The 24,817-nt window shown below is 43.2% G+C and overlaps 1 protein-coding gene across 2 annotated transcripts in view; it reads right to left on the bottom strand.

The window, feature by feature from the left end:
• Positions 1 to 12,603: 12,603 nt before the first annotated feature.
• LOC130293782 (carcinoembryonic antigen-related cell adhesion molecule 1-like) overlaps positions 12,604 to 24,817 on the bottom strand; it is a 30,862-nt gene continuing 18,648 nt past the window's right edge. For both annotated transcript variants that reach the window (XM_056542875.1, XM_056542876.1), the window contains 6 exons: positions 24,206 to 24,517; positions 21,756 to 22,031; positions 18,136 to 18,255; positions 16,754 to 16,803; positions 14,723 to 14,821; positions 12,604 to 13,351 (listed from right to left, as the gene is read on the bottom strand). In XM_056542875.1, coding sequence (XP_056398850.1) covers positions 13,259 to 13,351; positions 14,723 to 14,821; positions 16,754 to 16,803; positions 18,136 to 18,255; positions 21,756 to 22,031; positions 24,206 to 24,517 — 950 coding nt within the window. In that variant the 3' untranslated portion in view covers positions 12,604 to 13,258. The remainder of the gene's footprint in view (positions 13,352 to 14,722; positions 14,822 to 16,753; positions 16,804 to 18,135; positions 18,256 to 21,755; positions 22,032 to 24,205; positions 24,518 to 24,817) is intronic.

Raw genomic sequence — 24,817 nt, 5'->3', positions numbered from 1 at the left:
AGTACAGGTATAATACACAGTGATGTCATAGTACAGGGATAATACACACAGTGATGTCACAGTACAGAGATAATACACAGTGATGTCACAGTACAGGGATAATACACAGTGATGTCACAGTACAGGGATAATACACACAGTGATGTCACAGTACAGGGATAATACACACAGTGATGTCACAGTGCAGGGATAATATACAGTGATGTTACAGTACAGGGATAATACACAGTGATGTCACAGTACAGGGATAATACACAGTGATGTCACAGTACAGGGATAATACACACAGTGATGTCACAGTACAGGAATAATATACACAGTGATGTCACAGTACAGGGATAATACACAGTGATGTCACAGTACAGGGATAATATACACAGTGATGTCACAGTACAGGGATAATACACACAGTGATGTCACAGTACAGGGATAATACACACAGTGATGTCACAGTACAGGAACAATACACAGTGATGTCACAGTACAGGGATAATACACAGTGATGTCACAGTACAGGGATAATACACAGTGATGTCACAGTACAGGGATAATACACAGTGATGTCACAGTACAGGGATAATACACAGTGATGTCACAGTACAGGGATAATACACAGTGATGTCACAGTACAGGGATAATACACAGTGATGTCACAGTACAGGGATAATACACAGTGATGTCACAGTACAGGGATAATACACACAGTGATGTCACAGTACAGGGATAATACACAGTGATGTCACAGTACAGGGATAATACACACAGTGATGTCACAGTACAGGGATAATATACACAGTGATGTCACAGTACAGGTATAATACACAGTGATGTCACAGTACAGGGATAATACACAGTGATGTCACAGTACAGAGATAATACATAGTGATGTCACAGTACAGGGATAATACACAGTGATGTCACAGTACAGGGATAATACACACAGTGATGTCACAGTACAGGGATAATACACACAGTGATGTCACAGTACAGAGATAATACACACAGTGATGTCACAGTACAGGGATAATACACAGTGATGTCACAGTACAGGGATAATATACACAGTGATGTCACAGTACAGGGATAATACACAGTGATGTCACAGTACAGGGATAATACACACAGTGATGTCACAGTACAGGGATAATATACACAGTGATGTCACAGTACAGGTATAATACACAGTGATGTCACAGTACAGGAATAATACACAGTGATGTCACAGTACAGAGATAATACACAGTGATGTCACAGTACAGGGATAATACACAGTGATGTCATAGTACAGGGATAATACACACAGTGATATCACAGTACAGAGATAATACACAGTGATGTCACAGTACAGGGATAATACACAGTGATGTCACAGTACAAGGATAATACACACAGTGATGTCACAGTACAGGTATAATACACAGTGATGTCATAGTACAGGGATAATACACACAGTGATGTCACAGTACAGAGATAATACACAGTGATGTCACAGTACAGGGATAATACACACAGTGATGTCACAGTACAGGGATAATACACACAGTGATGTCACAGTACAGGGATAATACATACAGTGATGTCACAGTACAGGGATAATACACAGTGATGTCACAGTACAGGGATAATACACACAGTGATGTCACAGTACAGGGATAATACACACAGTGATGTCACAGTACAGGGATAATACACACAGTGATGTCACAGTACAGGGATAATACACAGTGATGTCACAGTACAGGAATAATACACAGTGATGTCACAGTACAGAGATAATACACAGTGATGTCACAGTACAGGGATAATACACACAGTGATGTCACAGTACAGAGATAATACACAGTGATGTCACAGTACAGGGATAATACACAGTGATGTCACAGTACAAGGATAATACACACAGTGATGTCACAGTACAGGGATAATACACACAGTGATGTCACAGTACAGGGATAATACACAGTGATGTCACAGTACAGGGATAATACACAGTGATGTCACAGTACAGGGATAATACACACAGTGATGTCACAGTACAGGGATAATACACACAGTGATGTCACAGTACAGGGATAATACACACAGTGATGTCACAGTACAGGGATAATACACAGTGATGTCACAGTACAGGGATAATACAAACATTGATGTCACAGTACAGGGATAATACACACAGTGATGTCACAGTACAGGGATAATACACAGTGATGTCACAGTACAGGGATAATACACAGTGATGTCACAGTACAAGGATAATATACACAGTGATGTAACAGTTCAGGAATAATACACAGTGATGTCACAGTACAGGGATAATACACACAGTGATGTCACAGTACAGGGGTAATACACACAGTGATGTCACAGTACAGGGATAATACACAGTGATGTCACAGTACAGAGATAATATACACAGTGATGTCACAGTACAGGGATAATACACAGTGATGTCACAGTACAGAGATAATATACACAGTGATGTCACAATACAGGGATAATACACAGTGATGTCACAGTACAGGGATAATACACAGTGATGTCATAGTACAGGGATAATACACAGTGATGTCACAGTACAGGGATAATACACAGTGATGTCATAGTACAGGGATAATACACACACTGATGTCACAGTACAGGGGTAATACACACAGTGATGTCACAGTACAGGGATAATACACAGTGATGTCACAGTGCAGGGATAATACACACAGTGATGTCACAGTACAGGGATAATACACAGTGATGTCATAGTACAGGGATAATATACACACTGATGTCACAGTACAGGGGTAATACACACAGTGATGTCACAGTACAGGGATAATACACAGTGATGTCACAGTACAGGGATAATGCACACAGTGATGTCACAGTACAGGGATAATACACAGTGATGTCACAGCACAGGGGTGATACACACAGTGATGTCACAGTACAAGGATAATGCACACAGTGATGTCACAGTACAGGGAGAATACACACAGTGATGTCACAGTACAGGGGTAATACACACAATGATGTCACAGTACAGGGATAATACACGGTGATGTCACAGTACAGGGATAATACACACAGTGATGTCACAGTACAGGGATAATACACACAGTGATGTCACAGTACAGGGGTAATACACAGTGATGTCACAGTACAGGGATAATACACACAGTGATGTCACAGTACAGGGGTAATACACAGTGATGTCACAGTACAGGGATAATACACACAGTGTTAATCAAGCCTGAGTGGCTGGGAGGAGGGCAGGGTCAGCTTGACTACATTCACTGCGGCTCTGCAACTACTTACCCAGTGCCCAGGAGCAGAGATTAAAGTTTATTTCCAGTGTGACATCAGAGGAAGTTTTTGGGGACTGTCCGAACACTGCACCCTACATCTACAAGGTACTGGAGAGGGCTTATAGGGGAAAGGGGACCTGAAAGGTTCCCTCTAAACCCATTTACACATACTTTCTGTTCTCTGTTGCAACCCCTGGTGTAAAGCATTATTGTAGGTATCTTTCTGGAATTCACCAGAATCTCCTGGAATTTTCCAGTGAATAGGTGGGGTTAGTATTATTATCTCCCTCTATAATTCTATCTATCTAGTGGCTCAGAGCATGGTCTCAACAGCCACATGGTGTGTCATCTGTAGTTACTGCTGTTGTTTTATAAATTGGAGTTAGAGCATAGTTGCTAAAGCCTACCAGGATCACGTATACCAAACCTTTAGCATCTCAACCACCCAACCTTTAGTGGGTAGCAGCTGGAACAATTAGACTGGGACAAACCATACTCCCCCTCTTAAGGAAAGCCATTCTTTGCTACATCTTGGAGGGTGGATCTTAAACTTAAAAACAAGATTATTATTGCATGCAAAAGTGCATACAAATTGGAATGACAATGGCAGACAGGATTATTATTGTTTAAAAATAGAATGAAACTTTAGGAGGAACTTTTCTCTGAGAATTCTTCAGGAGATAATATTTAGTAGAATATCTCTCATATAACATAAAGATTTAAGGGCTTTGGTTTAGAGTCACTACTGGTTCATTTATGTAAATGTTCGTGTATGTCTCTTTAGAGTCCATAAGACTCATGTGATCAGACGGATTACTAGAACTCCAGTGCCGATGGTCCCATGCATATCTCTGGGACCTCCAGTATCAGAGCTATTTTTAACTCAGGGAACAATTAACATACGAATGTCCTTGGAACGTGACAATTTGTTTAAGAGGTGGTTTTGTAGGAAAACAGGATATAGTCCTTGCAACACAGGTGTCAGGTAGGTGTAAAAGTTCATGGCTTGACGCCAGGTCCATTGCTTAAACAAGTTGCAAAACAAGTGAGCCATCACGCAATGGGCCACAGCATACATAAAAATGGTTATCAATTGGCTCGTCGCCGAGAATCTAAGATATATAAAGGTTATTTCCTTTTGTAATAAGGCCTAGAGGTGGAGGATAAGGACATCTATTTAGGCAATCTCATGATGATGGCATTGACTGCTGGAGATACTGTTGCCAGAGCGGAGAACATTGGTGTTTTGACTCCTGGTAGACTTGAGGGTCAGCTGTCATCTCTGTCCAGCACTGGAGTGAGGAGACATAGCTCCTCTTGGGTGATCCTCAGTGAGGCCATCTACCAGATTGGAGATCATTTCAGAAGTGGCAGCCACAGCATGGTGTAAGCGTTCCGCCATCTTGGGGTGGTTTGACAAGCTTGGTCAGGTGCCGGTCTCTATATAGCAGCCGGTGCATTAAAAGCTATGGGCACAAACCTCGGCAAGATGGCTCACCCGTGCAGTCTCCAGATATTGCGTCAGACTTATATTTAGGGGTAGCAATAGATTTGGTCTCCCTACCCTAGGTAGAATTATTGCTACTAAAGTCAGTTCTCTGTGCACAGAAGTGAGCTCCTCCTCTATTCTATGAGCATCAGTCTTGTACCGGCAGAGCGCTGAAATGGCCTCTAAAAATAGCGCACGGAAATCTTGCTGAATTTGTAATCCAATGGTGGCAATTGGAAGGATGCACAGTCTCTTGGCCCATAATGACAGTGTTCACAGCAATGAATCCTGTTCGTGACGCCAGAAAAATGGTCACTCGTACAATGATCAGGGTAATCGTGTGTGTATTATTCCTTTAAAGGAAAACAGTCAGCTTTCTGTTCAGCCCTAATCTTCTATTTTCAGTATATGCTAATGAGGTGCTAACTGGCACCAGCCGGGCTAACTGGCCCTCTGACGTCAGTGCCGCCTGCCGCAGCGCCGCCCAGCTCACTCGTACAATGATCAGGGTAATCGTGTGTGTAGTATTCCTTTAAAGGAAAACTGTCAGCTTTCTGTTCAGCCCTAATCTTCTATTTTCGGTATATGCTAATGAGGTGCTAACTGGCACCACCCGGGCTAACTGGCCCTCTGACGTCAGTGCCGCCTGCCGCAGCGCCACCCAGCTCATCAATATTTCTCCCCTCTCTCTTCATTACAGAGCGGGGAGAAGAGGGAGAGGCGGAGGGAGGGGAGGAATATTGATGATCTGGGCGGCACTGCAGGCAGCGGCACAGACGTCAGAGTGCCAGTTAGCCCAGCTGGTGCCAGTTAGCAACTCATCAGCATATACCAAACATAGAAGATTACGGCCGAATGGCGTGGCGGATCCGGGCACGGTAAGCATCAAACTGATCAGCGTCCCCCGCACTACCAGCCAGTACCGCTGGTTAATGAGGGGGGGGGGGGGGCTGAAAGTTTTCCTTTAAGTTTGTGTCACATAGTCTGAAACGTACACTGTATCCTCGTAGCATGGACCGAAAAAAATTTAGTATCAGATTTGTTTGTAGACTAAACTGGTCACATGACCAATGTGTGACCTATATGTAAGGTATGTCTGACTGGCAAACGTAGGTCCACTAGAACAGGGAAGTCAGAGCTGAGGGACACACATGTGGCTCTGACAAAAGTCAGGCCAGAACTAGCTAGAACAGGTTTTTGATACTCCTAATCCCTTAGAAGAGGCCGGAAGGAGCAGGGACTTTCTCCTGCAATCATTGGTCAGGAGATGACATGTGACCAAATGACTATTCAGCTGTACAATCAGTGCAAGACAAGTGAGAAACATTAAAGGGATACTCCACTGGAAAACATTTTTTTGACATGAACTGGTGCCAGAAAGTTACAAACAGATTTGTAAATTACTTCTATATGAAAATATTAACTCTTCCAGAACTTTTCTTTTTGAATGTCCTTTCTGGATGACCACAGTGCTCTCTGCTGACACCTCTGTCCAAATTAGGAACTGTCCAGAGTAGGAGCAAATCCCCATAGCAAACCTCCTGCTCTGGACAGTTCCTGACATGGACAGAGGTGTCAGCAGAGAGCACTGTGGTCAGACAGAAAGGACATTCAAAAGAAAAGAACTTCCTCTGGAACAAACAGCAGCTGATAGGTACTGGAAGGATTAAGATTTTTAAATAGAAGTAATTTACAAATCTGTTAAACTTTCTGGCACCAGTTCATTAAAAAAAAAAATGTTTTCCAGGGGAGCACCCCTTTAACCCTCCACACTTTGGTTACCTCAGTATATGCATAATGTCAGTAATACAACTGCATACTTTTCCAGTACCTGAAATATACAATATATATCCAGCAAAGCCTTTAGCATCTCAGCCACTAGTAAAATTCCCGCTGCAGAAATTCCGCAGTATCCACAGAGCAGCAAAATCCCATTCAAAACATTAGGACTCTGCTTCAAGTGGAATTCCAAAGCAGAATCCCGCCGAATCCCAGCCCTTAGGGTCCATGCACACTATGGAATTTCCGAGTAGAGATGTTCATACAGGGCTGAAACTACTGAGACTGAATTGCGGTACAAAGGTCTGAAATTCTGCAGTGTGCATGGACCCTAAGGGACTATTCACGCGGCAGAATTTCTGCATGCGGAATTACGCCTCCAATGAAAGCACAATAGACTTCTATGGGATTCCGCACCGGCATTGGCTGCTAGAGATTAGTGATAAGCAGCAGGGGCCATATTCGAATTTGTGATATTTCGCGAATATATTGTCAATTATTCCTCCTATGTTCGCGAAATTCGCATATTCGCTACGTTCGTTCACTTTTTTTCCATGCAAAAATATGCATAAAAATTTGCATGCGAAAAAAACAAAAAAAAATAAACAAATATTCGTCATTACGACTATATAGCACTATATTCTAAATATTTGCGAAATTACGAAGTGACGATATTCGCCATAAAAATTCACATTACAAATATTCATGCTCAACACTACCGGAGATGTGCTTTGCGCACATGTGGAAATTCTGCCACGTGAAGAGGCGACAGCTCCTCTATGACAGACGGACCCCCAGGTGACGTCTTTTCTGGTTGTAGGCCAGTGTTTCCCAACCAGGGCGCCTCCAGCTGTTGCAAAACTACAACTCCCAGCATGCCCGGACAGCCAACGGCTGTCCGGGCATGCTGGGAGTTGTAGTTTTGCAACAGCTGGAGGCACCCTGGTTGGGAAACACTGCTGTAGACTGTGATGGTGATTTATCATTGTCTTTAGAGACTTTTTTTTTTGCTTATATTTGGCGCAGGAAATGTCGCACTCGCACCAAAGCACTTTTATTTGTTACTTTCAAAAAGTTGCACAAAAAGTGGCAGAGAAGAGGAAGAATAATACAAAATGAAGTTCTGAAGTGATTTATAATTTTTTTCATTTTTTTATTTATTAATTTATTAATTTTGCTTACGTGCGCCAAATTTATGAAAACACCCTGCAATATTTTGATAAATATGTCACATATAAGCAAAACCAAAGCAAAAATGAATGACTTCAAATAATAATGACAAATCCCCCTCCCCCCGCTCTCCGTATCTTTATTTTTATTCTCAATCAGGCCTTTGGTGGTCCGGGCATGCTGAGAGTTATAGTTTTGCAACAGCTGGAGGAACCTTGGTTGGTACACACTGCTTTAGCAGCAGGACCTGATAATACCGGGTGTGGCAGTGAAGGGCAGAGGTGGCAGGAGAGCAATGAAGGTGCGAGAGATGAATGAGCAGAGAATAACATCTTTATGAGCTCCGGGGAAACGGATGAGGTCAGATGGCACCGAGCCCAGCGATTAATCCGCCATCTATATGTAAAAAGCAGCAGGTTCACGGTGATGAAGCAAAGAGAGGGCACCATTAGAGGAGATGGCGGAGTCAATGGACACATCCTTATGGATGCCGAAGATGGAAGGACCTGTATTTACTTAAAGCAATAGCACAGATAATAGCATAGAGAAGTGGATGCTGGGAGTTGTAGTTGCAGCTGGAGGCACCCTGGTTGAGAAACACTGCTGTATAATATACTTTGCAATGTATAGCAGTGGAGGCAGCATTGTGTAGAACTGGCATTTATTCTACAGCAGTGATGGTGCTAGGGAGGGGGCTAAGTGGGCTGAAGCCTCGGGTCTGGCCCCCATAGCCCCTGGTCTGGCTCAGGTTTGTGTGCTATTAGGGATCCAGGATATATATGGTGATACTATTTCTCCTTGTATACTGGTATTATTCATAATATTGGTCTCAGTATACAGGATTTGGTCTGTAACAGTATGATGGTAATATATATGGTGATAATATTCCTCCTTGTATACTGGTATTATTGGTAATATTAGTCTCAGTATACAGGATTTGGTTAGTAACAGTATGTTGGTAATATGTATGGCTATTGTACTCATCTTATGCTGGTAATTATGGTCTCAGTATACAGGATTTGATCAGTAACAGCATGATTGTAGTATGTATGGTGAAGATATTCCTCTCTCTATACTGGTGTTATTGGTAATATTGGTCTGGGCACGCTGAATTTGGTCAGTAACAGTATAGCGGTAATATGTATGAAGATAATATTTCCTCCCTGTATGCATACTATTGGTAATATTGGTCTCAGTATACAGAATTTGGTCAGTAACAGAATGGTGGTAATATGTATGGTGATATTTTTTTTTACTCTTGTTATTATTATGATTACTTTTCTTTTTACTTAGAAGGTAAGAATTTTTTAAACTATGAGATCTAGGCTTGTAAAGGCTGCCTGAGGTTTATAGTAGAGTATTTTAGGTTTGTAGTAGAGTATTCACTCCTATAACCCTCGAGATCTCACAGATTGTTTATAGAAAATATATATTTCATGCTCAGATCTCAGCAGGTACAGGCTACCTGAGTATGTACAAGTTGTGTGAGGGTGATAGGAGTATATGGCTGCAGCAATCACACTCCTATTACTCTCAGGCAGATTGTACATGCAGAGCTCTCAGGGTGATAGGAGTGTGATTGCTACAACCACACTGTACAGTTACCCCCTGGTATTGGTGAGAATATTGAAAGAGGAGGCTGGGTGTGATTGAGCATGAATGAGGGTGTGGTTAGGGACATGACTGATGGTGTGGTTAGGGACATGACTGAGGGTGTGGTTAGGTGCATGGCTGAGGGTGTGGTTAGGTGCATGGCTGAGGGTGTGGTCAGGGACATGACTGAGGGTGTGGTCAGGGACATGACTGAGGGTGTGGTCAGGGACATGACTGAGGGTGTGGTTAGGAGTATGACTGAGGGTGTGGTTAGGAGTATGACTAAGGGTGTGGTGAGGAGCATGACTGAGGGTGTGGTTAGGAGCATGACTGTGGGTGTGGTTAGGGACATGACTGAGGGTGTGGTTAGGAGCATGACTGAGGGTGTGGTTAGGAGCATGACTGAGGGTGTGGTTAGGGACATGACTGAGGGTGTGGTTAGGGACATGACTGAGGGTGTGGTTAGGAGCATGACTGAGGGTGTGGTGAGGAGCATGGCTGAGGGTGTGGTTAGGGACATGACTGAGGGTGTGGTTAGGGACATGACTGAGGGTGTGGTTAGGGACATGACTGAGGGTGTGGTTAGGGACATGACTGAGGGTGTGATTAGGGACATGACTGAGGGTGTGATTAGGGACATGACTGAGGGCGTGATTAGGGACATGACTGAGGGCGTGGTTAGGAGCATGACTGAGGGCGTGGTTAGGGGCATGACTGAGGGTGTGGTTAGGGGCATGACTGAGGGTGTGGTTAGGGGCATGACTGAGGGTGTGGTTAGGGACATGACTGAGGGTGTGGTTAGGGGCATGACTGAGGGTGTGGTTAGGGACATGACTGAGGGTGTGGTTAGGGACATGACTGAGGGTGTGGTTAGGGGCATGACTGAGGGTGTGGTTAGGGACATGACTGAGGGTGTATTTAGGGGCATGACTGAGCGTGTGGTTAGGGGCATGACTGAGGGTGTGGTTAGGGGCATGACTGAGGGTGTGGTTAGGGACATGACTGAGGGTGTGGTTAGGGACATGACTGAGGGTGTGGTTAGGGACATGACTGAGGGTGCGGTTAGGGGCATGACTGAGGGTGTGGTTAGGGGCATGACTGAGGGTGTGGTTAGGGGCATGACTGAGGGTGTGGTTAGGGGCTTGGCTGGGGCTGTGGGCTCTAACCCCAGTCTTTTGGAGACCTAGCAATGCCCCTGTGCTATGGTATGATACTGTGGGAACCACATTGTATGGATATATCTTTGTACATGGTATGACAGTACACCATATGGGAGCATGACACCGGGAGGCACCGCACCACCAAACCTAAGGTTAGCCCTGACCACAAGTCATTAAATATACGGTAATCCACACATTTTTACATTTTAAGATTTATTATAAAAATACATATTCCAAAACTTCCCATTATATCATCTGTAAAATCATATATCTTACCTCTCTAACAATGTATATAGCATTAAGGTTTACTGTATGAGCACGTTTGGTGTTTGGCATCGGTCTGGAGAATTGTGAGCAGACTTCAAGTGAACGGGACAGGCTGCAGTACCAGGTACGGCCATTATGGCAGCACTCACACAGGAGGGGGTCGTCATGCCCCCTCCCATAGACTTGCATTGAGGGGGTGTGGCCTGACATCACAAGGGGGCGTGGCAGACCACCTCAGCGCGCACACAGCGCTCAGAACTAAATGTTCCAAACGCTGTCCAGTGGAGTATCCCTTTAAGATCACTGATTGCTGTAGTTGAATTACACTTCATACAAACAACCCCTTCTTGTTCTAGTCTTGCTTGGCCAGATGTGGGTTTGTTACAATGTAACAGCCTAATTTACATAAATTCTCTTTGACCGTAAACACTTAGTCTACTTCTCTAGGAATATAGAGTATATGTAAGAACTATCAGGCTACGAACCACAGAAGATAAATTGTCTACACTAACACATTATAACAAACACCCAGCTGTGTGAGAAGGACCAGGTCAAGACTACACGTATAGCCTAAATGTAAACAACTCATTTATTCATTGTCAGCAAGCAGAGATCTTGTTGAGGAATTGAAATACAAACTCTGATTGTAGACAGTAACACAACTCCAAGTCAACTTCAGCAAGGTCTTTGGTCTGAACCTCGGAAATCTTGAGTGGTGAAGGGGGGATCTCTGTGGTTTGAAGTCTATCGGCGCCACCTATAGGTCCATATTACAGAAAAATGTTATTGCATTGACCTACATAGCAGGTGAGTGACCATCTAACTCCGAGGCTGCCATGTTGGCATCTCCGGTTCTCAATGTCCCCGAATATCCTCCCAATCGGTAACACATGTGAGATATACAGACACGACATCCCAATACAGTGATCCCTCAACATACAATATTTTCAGCATACAATGGTCTTTTCTGGACCATTGTAACTTGAAACCAGACACAACATAAAATGTACAGACAGTCCAGATCTGTGAAACGTGTCAATGGCCGGAAGAACTGACCAATCAGAATCAGCATTTACTGGTAAAACCTCTGTATTACTGAAGTGTATGCACTGACTGGTGTCTGGTAGCACCCCCTACAGTACAGGGAGGTATTACATGTTCTGTACTACTCTTTGCCTGTAGTACTGAAGCGTATGCACTGACTGGTGTCTGGTAGCACCCCCTACAGTACAGGGAGGTATTACATGTTCTGTACTTCTCTTTGCCTGTAGTACTGAAGCGTATGCACTGACTGGTGTCTGGTAGCACCCCCTACAGTACAGGGAGGTATTACATGTTCTGTACTCTTTACCTGTATTACTGAAGCGTATGCACTGACTGGTGTCTGGTAGCGCCCCCTACAGTACAGGGAGGTATTACATGTTCTGCACTACTCTTTGCCTGTAGTACTGAAGCATATGCACTGACTGGTGTCTGGTAGCACCCCCTACAGTACAGGGAGGTATTACATGTTCTGTACTACTCTTTGCCTGTAGTACTGAAGTGTATGCACTGACTGGTGTCTGGTAGCGCCCCCTACAGTACAGGGAGGTATTACATGTTCTGTACTCTCTACCTGTTCCATGGATAGCTGCTCCAGGTGAGGGCGACTCCATGTTACTTTTTTTTAGGACATTGCGTTTTCTGTACATAGACCCGCATTTCCCCACCAGGGTGCCTTCAGCTGTTGCAAAACTACAACTCCCAGCATTCCCGGACAGCCAAAGGCTGTCCGGGCATGCTGGGAGTTGTAGTTTTGCAACAGCTGGAGGCACCCTGGTTGGGAAACACTGACAGACAGTGATTACAGCCCCCAGCAGATCTTTATTACTTTTATATGTAAGGATTTGCTTTATCTATATTAGTTATCTACTTATTTTCTTTAATCCTCACTTTTTCCTATTTTTTGGATGACATTTTGGGGGCATCAGAACCAATTACCAGGTTTCCATAGAGTTATGGTCTCAACATACAATGGTTTCAACATACAATGGTTGTCCCAGAACCAATTAATATTGTAATTTGAGGGACCACTGTATAGACTGGACGATGGCCCCAAAAGCTCTAGTTGCAATGGGGACTGCGGCTTGTTAATACCAGGTGATAGGTGTCCATGTGAGCCCAGAGGATTCAATTACTCTATAAGAAAGCCTTGATAGATGGCGGCACAGCCATAATACATGTGTGCAATGTAATGGCGTCCGCGGCAGATGCTATGGGGCCCATGGAAAGCCCCGACTCAGGGTTTATGTTGCTCCATCTGGAGAATAGATATGTAAACAGGGTCCAAAGTAACAACTGCATCTAAGATTTATAATCTCGGCCATGAAAGGTCCATCCTCCATCCGTACCATTGACCACATCAGCTCCTATTGACGGCTTCAGCTCCCGACCGCCATCTTGTCCGGTTCTGCTCATCATCAATGGAGCCCAAATGGGACAAGCGTCCTCTTCATCCATTATTGTTATACTTGTGTAGCCTTCTTGACTTTAATTTGGCTCGGTGGAGGGATGGGTGAAATATTCCGTACGAAATCAGATGTGTTATCTAAATCTTTCTGCAAAACACCAAAGATGACGTTACATCGACTGAGGAAAGAGAGAAAAGTGAAAGGGGTTCTCCGGTGGATGACAAATAATTATTTATTTTGTTTTTTAAAGGGGTACTCCGGTGAAAACCTTTTTTCTTTTAAATCAACTGGTGGCAGAAAGTTAAACATATTTGTAAATTACTTCTATTAAAAAATCTTAATCCTTCCTATACTTATTAGCTGCTGAATACTACAGAGGAAATTCTTTTCTTTTTGGAATGTTCTCTGATGACATCACGACAATAGTTCTCTCTGCTGACGTTATTATAATAATAATAATAACGCTTAATTTATTGTTGTCCTTAGTGGGATTTGAACCCAAGTTCACTAACCACTGAGCCACCATGCTGCCCATAGCATACATCTGCTATGCAACTGCTATGCATGGTTGCTAAAATGGACAGAGATGTCAGCAGAGAGCACTGTGCTCGTGATGTCATCAGTGTTCCAAAAGGAAAGGAATTTCCTCTGTAGCATTCAGCAGCTAATAAGTACTGGAAGGATTAAGATTTTTTAATAGAAGTAATTTACAAATCTGTTTAACTTTCTGCCACCAGTTGATTTAAAAGAAAAAAGGTTTTCAACGGAGTACCCCTTTAAATCAACTGGTGCCAGAAAGTTAAACAGGTTTGTAAATGACTTCTATTAAAAAATCTTAATCCTTCCAGTACTTTTTAGAGGCTGTATACTACAGAGGAAATTCTGGTCTTTTTGAATTTCTTTTTTTGTCTTGTCCACAGTGCTCTCTGCTGACACCTCTGTCCGTGTCAGGAACTGTCCAAAGCAGCATAGGTTTGCAATGAGGATTTTCTCCTTCTCTGGACAGTTCCTGATACGGGCAGCAGGTGTCAGCAGAGAGCCCTGTGGACAAGACAAAAAAGAAATTCAAAAAGAAAAGAATTTCCTCTGTAGCATACAGCTGCTAAAAAGTACTGGAAGGGTAAATTTTTTTTTTTTTTGTAGATGACTTCTATACAAAAATCTTAATCCTCCCAGTACTTATCAGCTGCTGCGTATTACAGAGGAAGTTGTGTAGTTCTTTGCAGTCTGACCACAGTGCTCTCTGCTGACACCTCTGTCCATGTCAGGAACTGTCCACAGCAGGAGAGGTTTGCTATGGGGATTTGCTCCTGATCTGGACAGTTCCTGACATGGACAGAGGTGTCAGCAGAGAGCACTGTGGTCATGACGGGTTAAAACGGGTAATGTAAAAATCCCATAGAATATAATGGGATTTTGCAATGGCCGTTTAACGTCCGTTTTTAAAGGTTTTGTTAACGGATCATTATAACGGATGAGTATCCAGAATTTCTGAGGAGGCTTCATGACTGGACTCACCATGATGTAGGAGCCCATGGAGATGGAGGAGCTGCGGTACATGATGTTATTGAGGGTGAAGTACGCTGGGTCATCAGGCGACAGAGTTGTTCCTGATACCTAAAGCGGAGACAAAACATAAGAACATATCAGAAATATAAGGACTTTTCAGTTTCAACACTTAAAGGGGTACTTCAGTGGAAAACAATTTTATTTTTATTTTTTTAGTAAATGGTGCCAGGAAGTTATACAGATTTGTAAATTACTTCTATTTAAAAATCTTAATCCTTCCAGTACTTATCAGCTGCTGTATGTTACAGAGGAAATTATGTAGTTTTTTTCAATCTGAACGCAGTGCTCTCTGCTGACATCTCTGTCCATTTTAGGAACTGTCCAGAGCAGCATATGTTTGCTATGGGGATTTTCTCCTACTCTGGACCGTTTTTAAAATGGACAGAGATGTCAGCAGAGAGCACTGTGCTCGTGATGTCAGCAGAGAGCTCTGTGTTCCAAAAAGAAATCCATTTCCTCTGTAGTATTCAGCAGCTAATAAGTACTGGAAGGGTTAACATTTTTTAATAGAAGTAATTTACAAATCTGTTTAACTTTCTGGCACCAGTTGATTTAAAAAAGAAAAAAAAAATGATTTCTAGTGAAAGACCCTTTAAAGTGTTACTAACATTATACAAAGTTGATTTAAAAAAAGAGTTTTCCACGGGAGTACCCCTTTAAGTTTAAAGGGGTATTCCAGGCAAAAACTTTTTTTTTTATATATATATCAAATGGCTCCGGAAAGTTAAACAGATTTGTAAATTACTTCTATTAAAAAAATCTTAAAATCCTTCCAATAGTTATTAGCTTCTGAAGTTGAGTTGTTGTTTTCTGTCTAACTGCTTTCTGATGACTCACGTTCCGGGAGCTGTCCAGCTCCTATGGGGATATTCTCCCATCATGCACAGCTCCCGGGACGTGACATCATCATTGAGCAGTTAGACAGAAAACTTCAGAAGCTAATAACTATTGGAAGGATTAAGATTTTTTTAATAGAAGTAATTTACAAATCTGTTTACATTTCCGGAGCCAGTTGATATATATAAAAAAAAGTTTTTGCCTGGAATACCCCTTTAATGGAATTCTGAATGGAAATTCCACCATGGGAACATAGCCTAATGTGCTACAATTGTATCCAGTCTAGTCAATAGGGATTTAGAACTGATACATTGTAACAAAGGACCAGGACAGGATGCTTTGGCAAAATGTATCCATTGCCTGGACTGGATATAATTGTAACAATTTCTCAAATTTAAGAAACACTTGGTGAGTACCGGAATCTCACTTTGGTAGAAAAATACACTAATGGGGTGTTCTAAATGGTTTGCGCAAAATTTGTAATAAGTATCAACTAGCAATTTAGATTCTTTTCTCCTTTTGAGGTAGGGGACCGTGGTTCCTCAATAGTATGTATATTCGAGTGATTCGTTGTGTGCAAATTTTTTTTTTAATTTTGCGAAATTTTTCCGAAACTGCCAGGTGCAGTTTGTACACACTCAACCCAAAGGTAAAGGGGGGGGGGGGGGGGGGGGGGATTTCTTTTAACCAAATGTACAAAGAAGCTTTTTTTTTTTTAAACAACAACAACGACAAAAAAGTGGAATAGAGGATTATATACAGCAATGTCTGGTGTACATCCTGTAACAGACTTCCTGTCTCTGTGTACACTCTAGTTGGGAATGCAGCCAACTCTATGCCCCTCCCACTACACCTTTGTGACTATAACTCAATGTTTCCCACCCAGTGTGCCTCCACCTGTTTTCAAACTACAACCCCCAGCATGCTAGATCTGACACTCGACTTTGCTACATCACCACATGCATGTGTAGTCCAGTGTTTCCCCAACCAGTGTACCTCCAGCTGTTGCAAAACTACACCTCCCAGCATGCCCGGACAGCCGTTGGCTGTCCGGGCATGCTGGGAGTTGTAGTTGTGCAACAGCTGGAAGCACACTGGTTAAGAAACACTGATACATAGAGTGAAACATTTTTTTTTTCTTACCGTACGTATAGCTTCTTTATGCGACTGAGCCAATTTCTTCTCTTTTTCTCCTAAAAATAAAAATAAAAACACATAATAAGGACATTGACCCCACCTGTTCCATGTCCATACGATTCTCTCATAATAACTATGTAAATTTTTCTAAAATTATGTAAATGATTATTCTAATCCATACCAACCCAAATTGCAAAACTACAACTCCCAGCATGCCCGGACAGCCTTTGGCTGTCCGGGAATGCTGGGAGTTGTAGTTTTGCAACAGCTGAAGGCAGCCTGGTGGGGAAATGCTGGTCTATGTAGAGGACAGGAGCTTCTTCAGGGTCTTGTACAGAACATGCAATGTCCTAAAAAAGTAACATTGAGTCGCCCTCACCTGGAGCAGCTATCCATGGAACAGGTAAAGAGTACAGAACATGTTATACCTCCCTGTACTGTAGGGGGCGCTACCAGACACCAGTCAGTGCATACACTTCAGTAATACAGGTAAAGAGTAGTACAGAACATGTAATACCTCCCTGTACTGTAGGGGGCACTACCAGACACCAGTCAGTGCATACACTTCAGTAATACAGGTAAAGAGTACAGAACATGTAATATCTCCCTGTACTGTAGGGGGCACTACCAGACACCAGTCAGTGCATGCACTTCAGTAATACAGGTAAAGAGTAGTACAGAACATGTAATACCTCCCTGTACTGTAGGGGGCACTACCAGACACCAGTCAGTGCATACACTTCAGTAATACAGGTAAAGAGTAGTACAGAACATGTAATACCTCCCTGTACTGTAGGGGGCACTATCAGACACCAGTCAGGGCATACACTTCAGTAATACAGGTAAAGTGTACAGAACATGTAATACCTCCCTGTACTGTAGGGGGCACTACCAGACACCAGTCAGTGCATACACTTCCGTAATACAGGTAAAGAGTACAGAACATGTAGTACCTCCCTGTACTGTAGGGGGCACTACCAGACACCAGTCAGTGCATACACTTCAGTAATACAGGTAAAGAGTAGTACAGAACATGTAATACCTCCCTGTACTGTAGGGGACACTATCAGACACCAGTCAGTGCATACACTTCAGTAATACAGGTAAAGAGTAGTACAGAACATGTAGTACCTCCCTGTACTGTAGGGGGCACTACCAGACACCAGTCAGTGCATACACTTCAGTAATACAGGTAAAGAGTAGTACAGAACATGTAATACCTCCCTGTACTGTAGGGGGCACTACCAGACACCAGTCAGTGCATACACTTCAGTAATACAGGTAAAGAGTACAGAACATGTAATACCTCCCTGTACTGTAGGGGGCGCTACCAGACACCAGTCAGTCACATACATCTGCCATTGGCCCTGTTTAGTTTTTGGCCTCACCTTTCTTTCTTTTCCGTATACAAAAAATCACAAGGATGATGAGACCAATGAGCAGTATCACACCGCATATCGAACCAATCACAATGCCAGCGATGGCGCCCCCACTCAGCGAATCCGTGTCTGCAAAGAACATAGAAAATCAGATGCTAATATACAGTCACTAGTGTTGAGCGCGAATATTCGAATTGCAAATTTTTACCACGAATATCGTCACTTTGCGATTTTGCTAATATTTAGAATATAGCGATATTGTGGTCCAAAAGATGGCTTCAATATTATTTACTGTGCGAGTCGGTGTGGAGCGCGAATATTTCGTATATACGAAAATTTGTGAATATGGGCACTTCCAGAGGACACTGATCCCTCCCTTCTTTTAGCTTGTGGGCCAATGAGAAGGAAGCAAAATACAGTTGTCAGAGGTTAGCAACATCCCTAGCAAACAATAGGAAAGTAGTTAGTTGAATGATATAATCATTACGAATTTTGCATTAAAAAAAAGTGAATGAATATGCAAAATTCGTGAACATAGGACGTACCGTATTTTTCGCCGTATAAGACGCACTTTTTCTTCCCCAAAACTGGGGGGGAAAAGTCGATGCGTCTTATACGGCAAATACACACCTATCGCGGCGGCCATCAACGGCCAGGACCCGCGGCTAATACAGGACATCACCTATGGCGGTGATGCCCTGTATTAACCCTTCAGACTCGGCGATCAAAGCTGACCGCCGCGTCTGAAGGGAAAGTGACACTAACCCGGCTGTTCAGTCGGGCTGTTCGGGACCGCCGCGATTTCACCGTGGCGGTCCCTAACAGCCCGACTGAATAGCCAGGTTAGTGCTTACAGGACACCGGGAGGGACCTTACCTGCCTCCTCGGTGTCTTCTCCGTTCAGGGATCCCCTGTATGGCCGGCGCCCTCCTTCCTCGTCATCACGTCGTCGCGTACGTGCGTCGGCGTGCGTAACGACGTGATGGCGACGACGGAGAGCGAGGATACCCGGCCGGCAGCAGAGACGTTCCGGAGCGACGGGGACACGGCGACAGCGATGGAGCGACATCCGGGGCAGCGGTGACGGGTCCGGAGCGGCGGGGACACGTGAGTATTACCTCCTATGCAGTGGTCTTCAATCTGCGGACCTCCAGATGTTGCAAAACTACAACTCCCAGCATGCCCGGACAGCCGTTGGCTGTCCGGGCATGCTGGGAGTTGTAGTTTTGCAACATCTGGAGGTCCGCAGGTTGAAGACCACTATTGGGTTCAAAATCTTTATTTTTTTTAGATTTTGCACCTATAAATTGGGTGCGTCTTATACGCCGGTGCGTCCTATAGGGCGAAAAATACGGTACATTCATCCATATATTCGCGAAATATCACGAATTCGAATATGGCCTATGCCGCTCATCACTAACAGTCATTATGAATGGCAATGGACATAGTCACCAGGGGTCCAGGAGGCAGAGATAATGGCTGCGGTAAGTACGGTCCTTACACTGGACATACCAGAAGAAAAGAAATCGCAATCCCTTTGGTGGAAATTAAAAATGTAAAAACTTTCTTTTCATACCTTATTTCTAGGCTGAGATCTGATCATGTGAAGTTACAGGCCCGAAGCCTGAGGCTGCACTACTGATGCATTCTGAAAATAATAATAATAATTCCTGCCAGGTGAAGTGTTGCCATGGAGACCTGGTTTGGTGAGGCCTAACCTTTCCATCCACATCAATTTCTATAGTATACGTGTCTATATGTGTAACTATTGGTGTAAATCAGTGGTCTCCAAACTGTGCCCCTCCAGATATTACAAAACTACAACTCCCAGCATGCCCGGACAGCCAACAGCTGTCTGGGCATGCTGGGAGTTGTAGTTTTGCAACATTTAGGGGGTCACAGTCTGGAGTACATTAATACAGATGTTAATTTAAAGCCACATTCAATTTCTATGACAACAGAACAGCCCAGATCTGAAGGGGATATGCTGTCATCAGAATCAGTAGTGCAGCCTCAGGCTTCAGGCCTGTAAATTAATATGATCATATTTCAGCCGAGGAATAAAATATTAAAATACAGTTTCCATAGATAGATAGATAGATAGATAGACAATAGAGATACAGTAGATAGATATAGTACTGAGGTAGATTATTTAAAGGGGTACTCCGGTGAAAACCTTTTTTCTTTTAAATCAACTGGTGGCAGAAAGTTAAACATATTTGTAAATTACTTCTATTAAAAAATCTTAATCCTTCCAGTACTTATTAGCTGCTGAATGCTACAGAGGAAATTCCTTTCTTTTTGGCACACTGATGACATCACGAGCACAGTGCTCTCTGCTGACATCTCTGTCCATTTTAGCAACCATGCATAGCAGATGTATGCTAAGGGCAGCATGGTGGCTCCGTGGTTAGCACTGCTGCCTTGCAGTGCTGGGGACTTGGGCTCAAATCCCACTAAGGACAACAATAAATAAAGCGTTATTATTATTATTATAATAACGTCAGCAGAGAGAACTGTGCTCGTGATGTCATCAGAGAGCATTCCAAAAAGAAAAGAATTTCCTCTGTAGTATTCAGCAGCTCATAAGTACAGGAAGGATTAAGATTTTTTTAATAGAAGTAATTTACAAATATGTTTAACTTTCTGCCACCAGTTGATTTAAAAGAAAAAAGGTTTTCACCGGAGTACCCCTTTAAAGCCTTACAAGGTCTCCATGACAACGCTGCACCTGACAGGAATATGTAGGGGACATGTTATCAGAATGCCTCAGTAGTGCAGCCTCAGGTTTTGGGCCTGTAACTTCATACAGTCAGATCTCAGCCTAGAAATAAGATATTAAAAAAGGGGTTTCATATATTTTAAGCACATGATGTGTGTTTTTCTTATCAGGTCTCCTTTCAGCAGCTCACTGGTGTAAGGCCTTTACATACAGCAGCCAAATTCTCTGCCCCTGTAATGTAAATTTGGCAAAAATAGAATTGGGGCTTAGGGTGCGTTCACACGGCCGTCCGGCCCCGTTTTTTTTTTTTTTATCCCCGTTTTGTTTCCTTTTTTGCAGGCTGTAAACGGATTCAAAACGGTTAAAAAAAAAAAATCCCATTCATGTCAATGGGATTTTTTTTACAATCCGTTTGCACCTGTCTGTACTCTGTATTTCCGTTTTTTGTTTTTTTTTACGGCAGAAAAAACGGCACATGCAGTATTTTTTCTTCCGTCCAAAAAAACTGAAGAAAAAAAAACAGAGACAGTAAATTTAACATTGAAGTCTATGGAAAACGGATGAGCCTTTAATGTCCTCCGTTTGCATCCGTTTTTTTCAATCCGTTTTTTACATTTGAGCATGCTCAGAACTAAAAAAAAAAATTTTGGGGGTTAATTAACTGAACAAAAACGGATCCTAACATCCGTTTGCATCCGTTATTGTCCAAGTCCGTTTTTAATTTTGACGGGAGAACAACGGAATGGGTCTAGACGGCCGTGTGAACGCAGCCTTAGCTTCAACCAAAGCAATTTTCTGAGGGAACTCCATAGAAGACTGAAATGTCATAGGCAGCACACAGGCTTGGGGATACTAACTCTGCTTCCTGTCAGTGACTAGTAACAGTAACGCCTTAATGTTCACTCACATGAAACACTCAGCATCCGTGTTTTGGTGTTCGAACTGACCGGATTGGACACGTTACAGCTGTAGTTTCCATTATGCGTCCTCTTGGGAAGAATAATCTGCAGCATCTGACCGCCATCTAATAGAACGTAGCTGCTATCATTGGTCAGTGATTTTTCGTCTTTCGTCCATGCGTAGGTCATCCCCCCAGTGGCCGCACTGCAGGTCAGATTCACAACGGGGGCGTTCTCATTTACTGCTTCAGGAGACTGCGACACCGAAACGTTTGTCACCGGGTCTGTGGGGACATCAGAAGAGGAGATTATATTGGTCACATGATGTATTGTGTATTCATTTGTACAGGCCTTACAAAAAAAATCTTCTCACATGTTTAAAAGTTTTTATCGGTCGATGTCTAAGGGTCTATTCACACGGCAGAATTTCCGCTTGCGAAATTCCGCTCCTCACGTTAAAGCCCATAGACTTCTATGGGATTTTACACTCCCATTCAGGCTTCTGAATTTCCGCTTGCGGAATTCCGCAAGCGGAAATTCAGAAGCGTGAATGGGAGTGCAGAATACCATAGAAGTCTATGGGCTTTAATTTGAGGCGGAATTCCGCAAGTGGAAATTTTGTCGTGGCTGGGTTCACACTACGGAATCTCTGAGCAGAATTTCTGCCTCACATTAAAGCCCATAGACTTCTATGGGATTTTACACTCCCATTCACGCTTCTGAATTTCCGCTTGCGGAATTCCGCAAGCGGAAATTCAGAAGCGTGAATGGGAGTTCAGAATACCATAGAAGTCTATGGGCTTTAATATGAGGCAGAATTCCGCAAGTGGAAATTTTGTCGTGGCTAGGTTCACACTACGGAATCTCTGAGCAGAATTTCTGCCGGAAATTTAGCCGACGGCACTAGGACCGCACGGACTGCATTGCCATCCCCATAGACGGCAATGCATTTCTGGGTGGATCTTTTGAGAGATCTGCTCAGAAATGCATTTCCATCTATGGGGACGGCAATGCAATCCGTGCGATCCTAGTGCCGACGGATCGATCTCCGGCAGAAATTCTGCCTGTAGATTCCGCAGTGTGAACCCAGCCTATGTGTTCAGATCCCAACCAATCACTAGAACAAAACAGGGAGAGAAACGCGGTCAAGTGCTTATCTCCCTGTGTTGTGTCTGTATGAGGCCTTGTTCACACAGAGGAATTTCCAAGCGGCCATTCCACTTGGTTATTTTGCTGCAGCAGAGTCCCATTGTTTTCAGTGAGATTCTCCAGCACAGTGCACGTGGCAGAATTTCCGCAACGGAGACTTCTGGCGAGGAAATTCAAATTACCCCAGAAAGAATTGACAGGTCAACACTTTCAGCAGAATCAGCTTTGAAATGCATTGCCTTCTATGGAGACGGCACATTTCCCAGCGCTCCTTGCAATGCCACGTTCTGCTGGTGCCTGCAGCCTGTAGAATATCCGCCTAGAATTTTTCCGGGTAGACGATCCCGGCTGTAAAATTTTCGGGTGGACATTCTGCAGGTGGCGGCAGAACATGCCGGCACTAGGAACGCCTGGAAATGTGCCATCTCCATAGACGGCAATACATTTCTGAGTGGATTCCGTCGTAAGAATTGACATGTGAATGCTTTTTGAGGAGGCGGAAATTTGAATTTGATGTTTCTTGTGCAGAAATGTGTGACCCGACCCTTAAAGGGGTATTCCAGGAAAAAACTTTTTCATATATATATATATATATATATATATATATATATATATATATATATATATATATATATATCTCAACTGGCTCCAGAAAGTTAAACAGATTTGTAAATTACTTCTATTAAAAAATCTTAATCCTTTCAGTACTTATGAGCTGCTGAAGTTGAGTTGTTCTTTTCTGTCTAAGTGCTCTCTGATGACACGTGTCTCAGGAACTGTCCAGAGTAGAAGCAAATCCCCATAGCAAACCTCTTCTACTCTGTGCAGTTCCCGAGACAGACAGACAGATGTCAGCAGAGAGCACTGTTGCCAGACAGAAAAGAACAACTCAACTTCAGCAGCTGATAATTATTGAAAGGATTAAGATTTTTTAATAGAAGTAATTTACAAATCTGTTTAACTTTCTGGAGCCAGTTGATATATATATATATATATATATATATATATATATATATATATATATATATAAAGTTTTTTCCTGGAATACCCCCTTAATAGTGTTTTCTATTCCTATCGGACTACACTATATCTCTCTATTACAGTGTTTCCCAACCAGGGTGCCTCCAGCTGTTGCAAAACTACAACTCTTAGCATGCTGGGAGTTGTAGTTTTGCAACAGCTGGAGGCTCCCTGGTTAGGAAACACTGGTGTACCCAGTTATTCAAGTGCTTCCTTGGTAGCAGCTGTATCTGGTATTGTAGCTCATCTCATTGACTTCAGTGCTACGATATTTCTGGAATTAACTTACCGTAAACTGTCACTGGAAATCTCAGCGTGCCATCAGTGTCTCCGAGTGCTTCCACCCTGACCAAGTAATTTGCGCTGTCACCCTTGGTGCTGTTATATATCAGTAGGGATCCATTCCCGATTATCTTCTGCTTATTTGCATCTAGGACCTCAGTGGACGCTTTGCTCCATTTTGCCATGCTGACGCTATCTTTAGACCAGCTGACAGTAGGGTCCTTTGTGGTATTGTATGTGATGGACAGGGTGATGTTATTCCCAACCAGGATATTGGTGGAAGAATTACTCTGTACTGTAATAACCGCCGCTTCCGTACCTGTGAAGAGTAACATAGAAGAGGTGAGCGGATAGGCATTATGTGCTGGGGCCGACTTTACAGAGGGTCAAGGGAGCAGGTGGATGGGCAATGGTAAAGAACTTCAACAGAATAAGGTGTGGACGGGAGGCGCGCCATTTTTTATTCTGCAACAGGAAGTGTGTAGCTTACCATCAGCTGAGCTTACGCTAGTTCAAAAGTGAGGTTGAGTAAGTGACCCCACAAAGCCTGTGGATGGATGTTATATCGTTTTTGCGTTATAGACTGCTTAGTGCTTTTGTATACCGTACAATGATTTAC

This window comes from Hyla sarda, chromosome 10 (genome assembly GCF_029499605.1).
Source record: "Hyla sarda isolate aHylSar1 chromosome 10, aHylSar1.hap1, whole genome shotgun sequence".
Lineage (NCBI taxonomy): Eukaryota > Metazoa > Chordata > Amphibia > Anura > Hylidae > Hyla > Hyla sarda.
The sequence above is the reverse complement of the archived record's forward strand: the minus strand, read 5'-3'. Positions and strand labels throughout refer to the sequence as shown.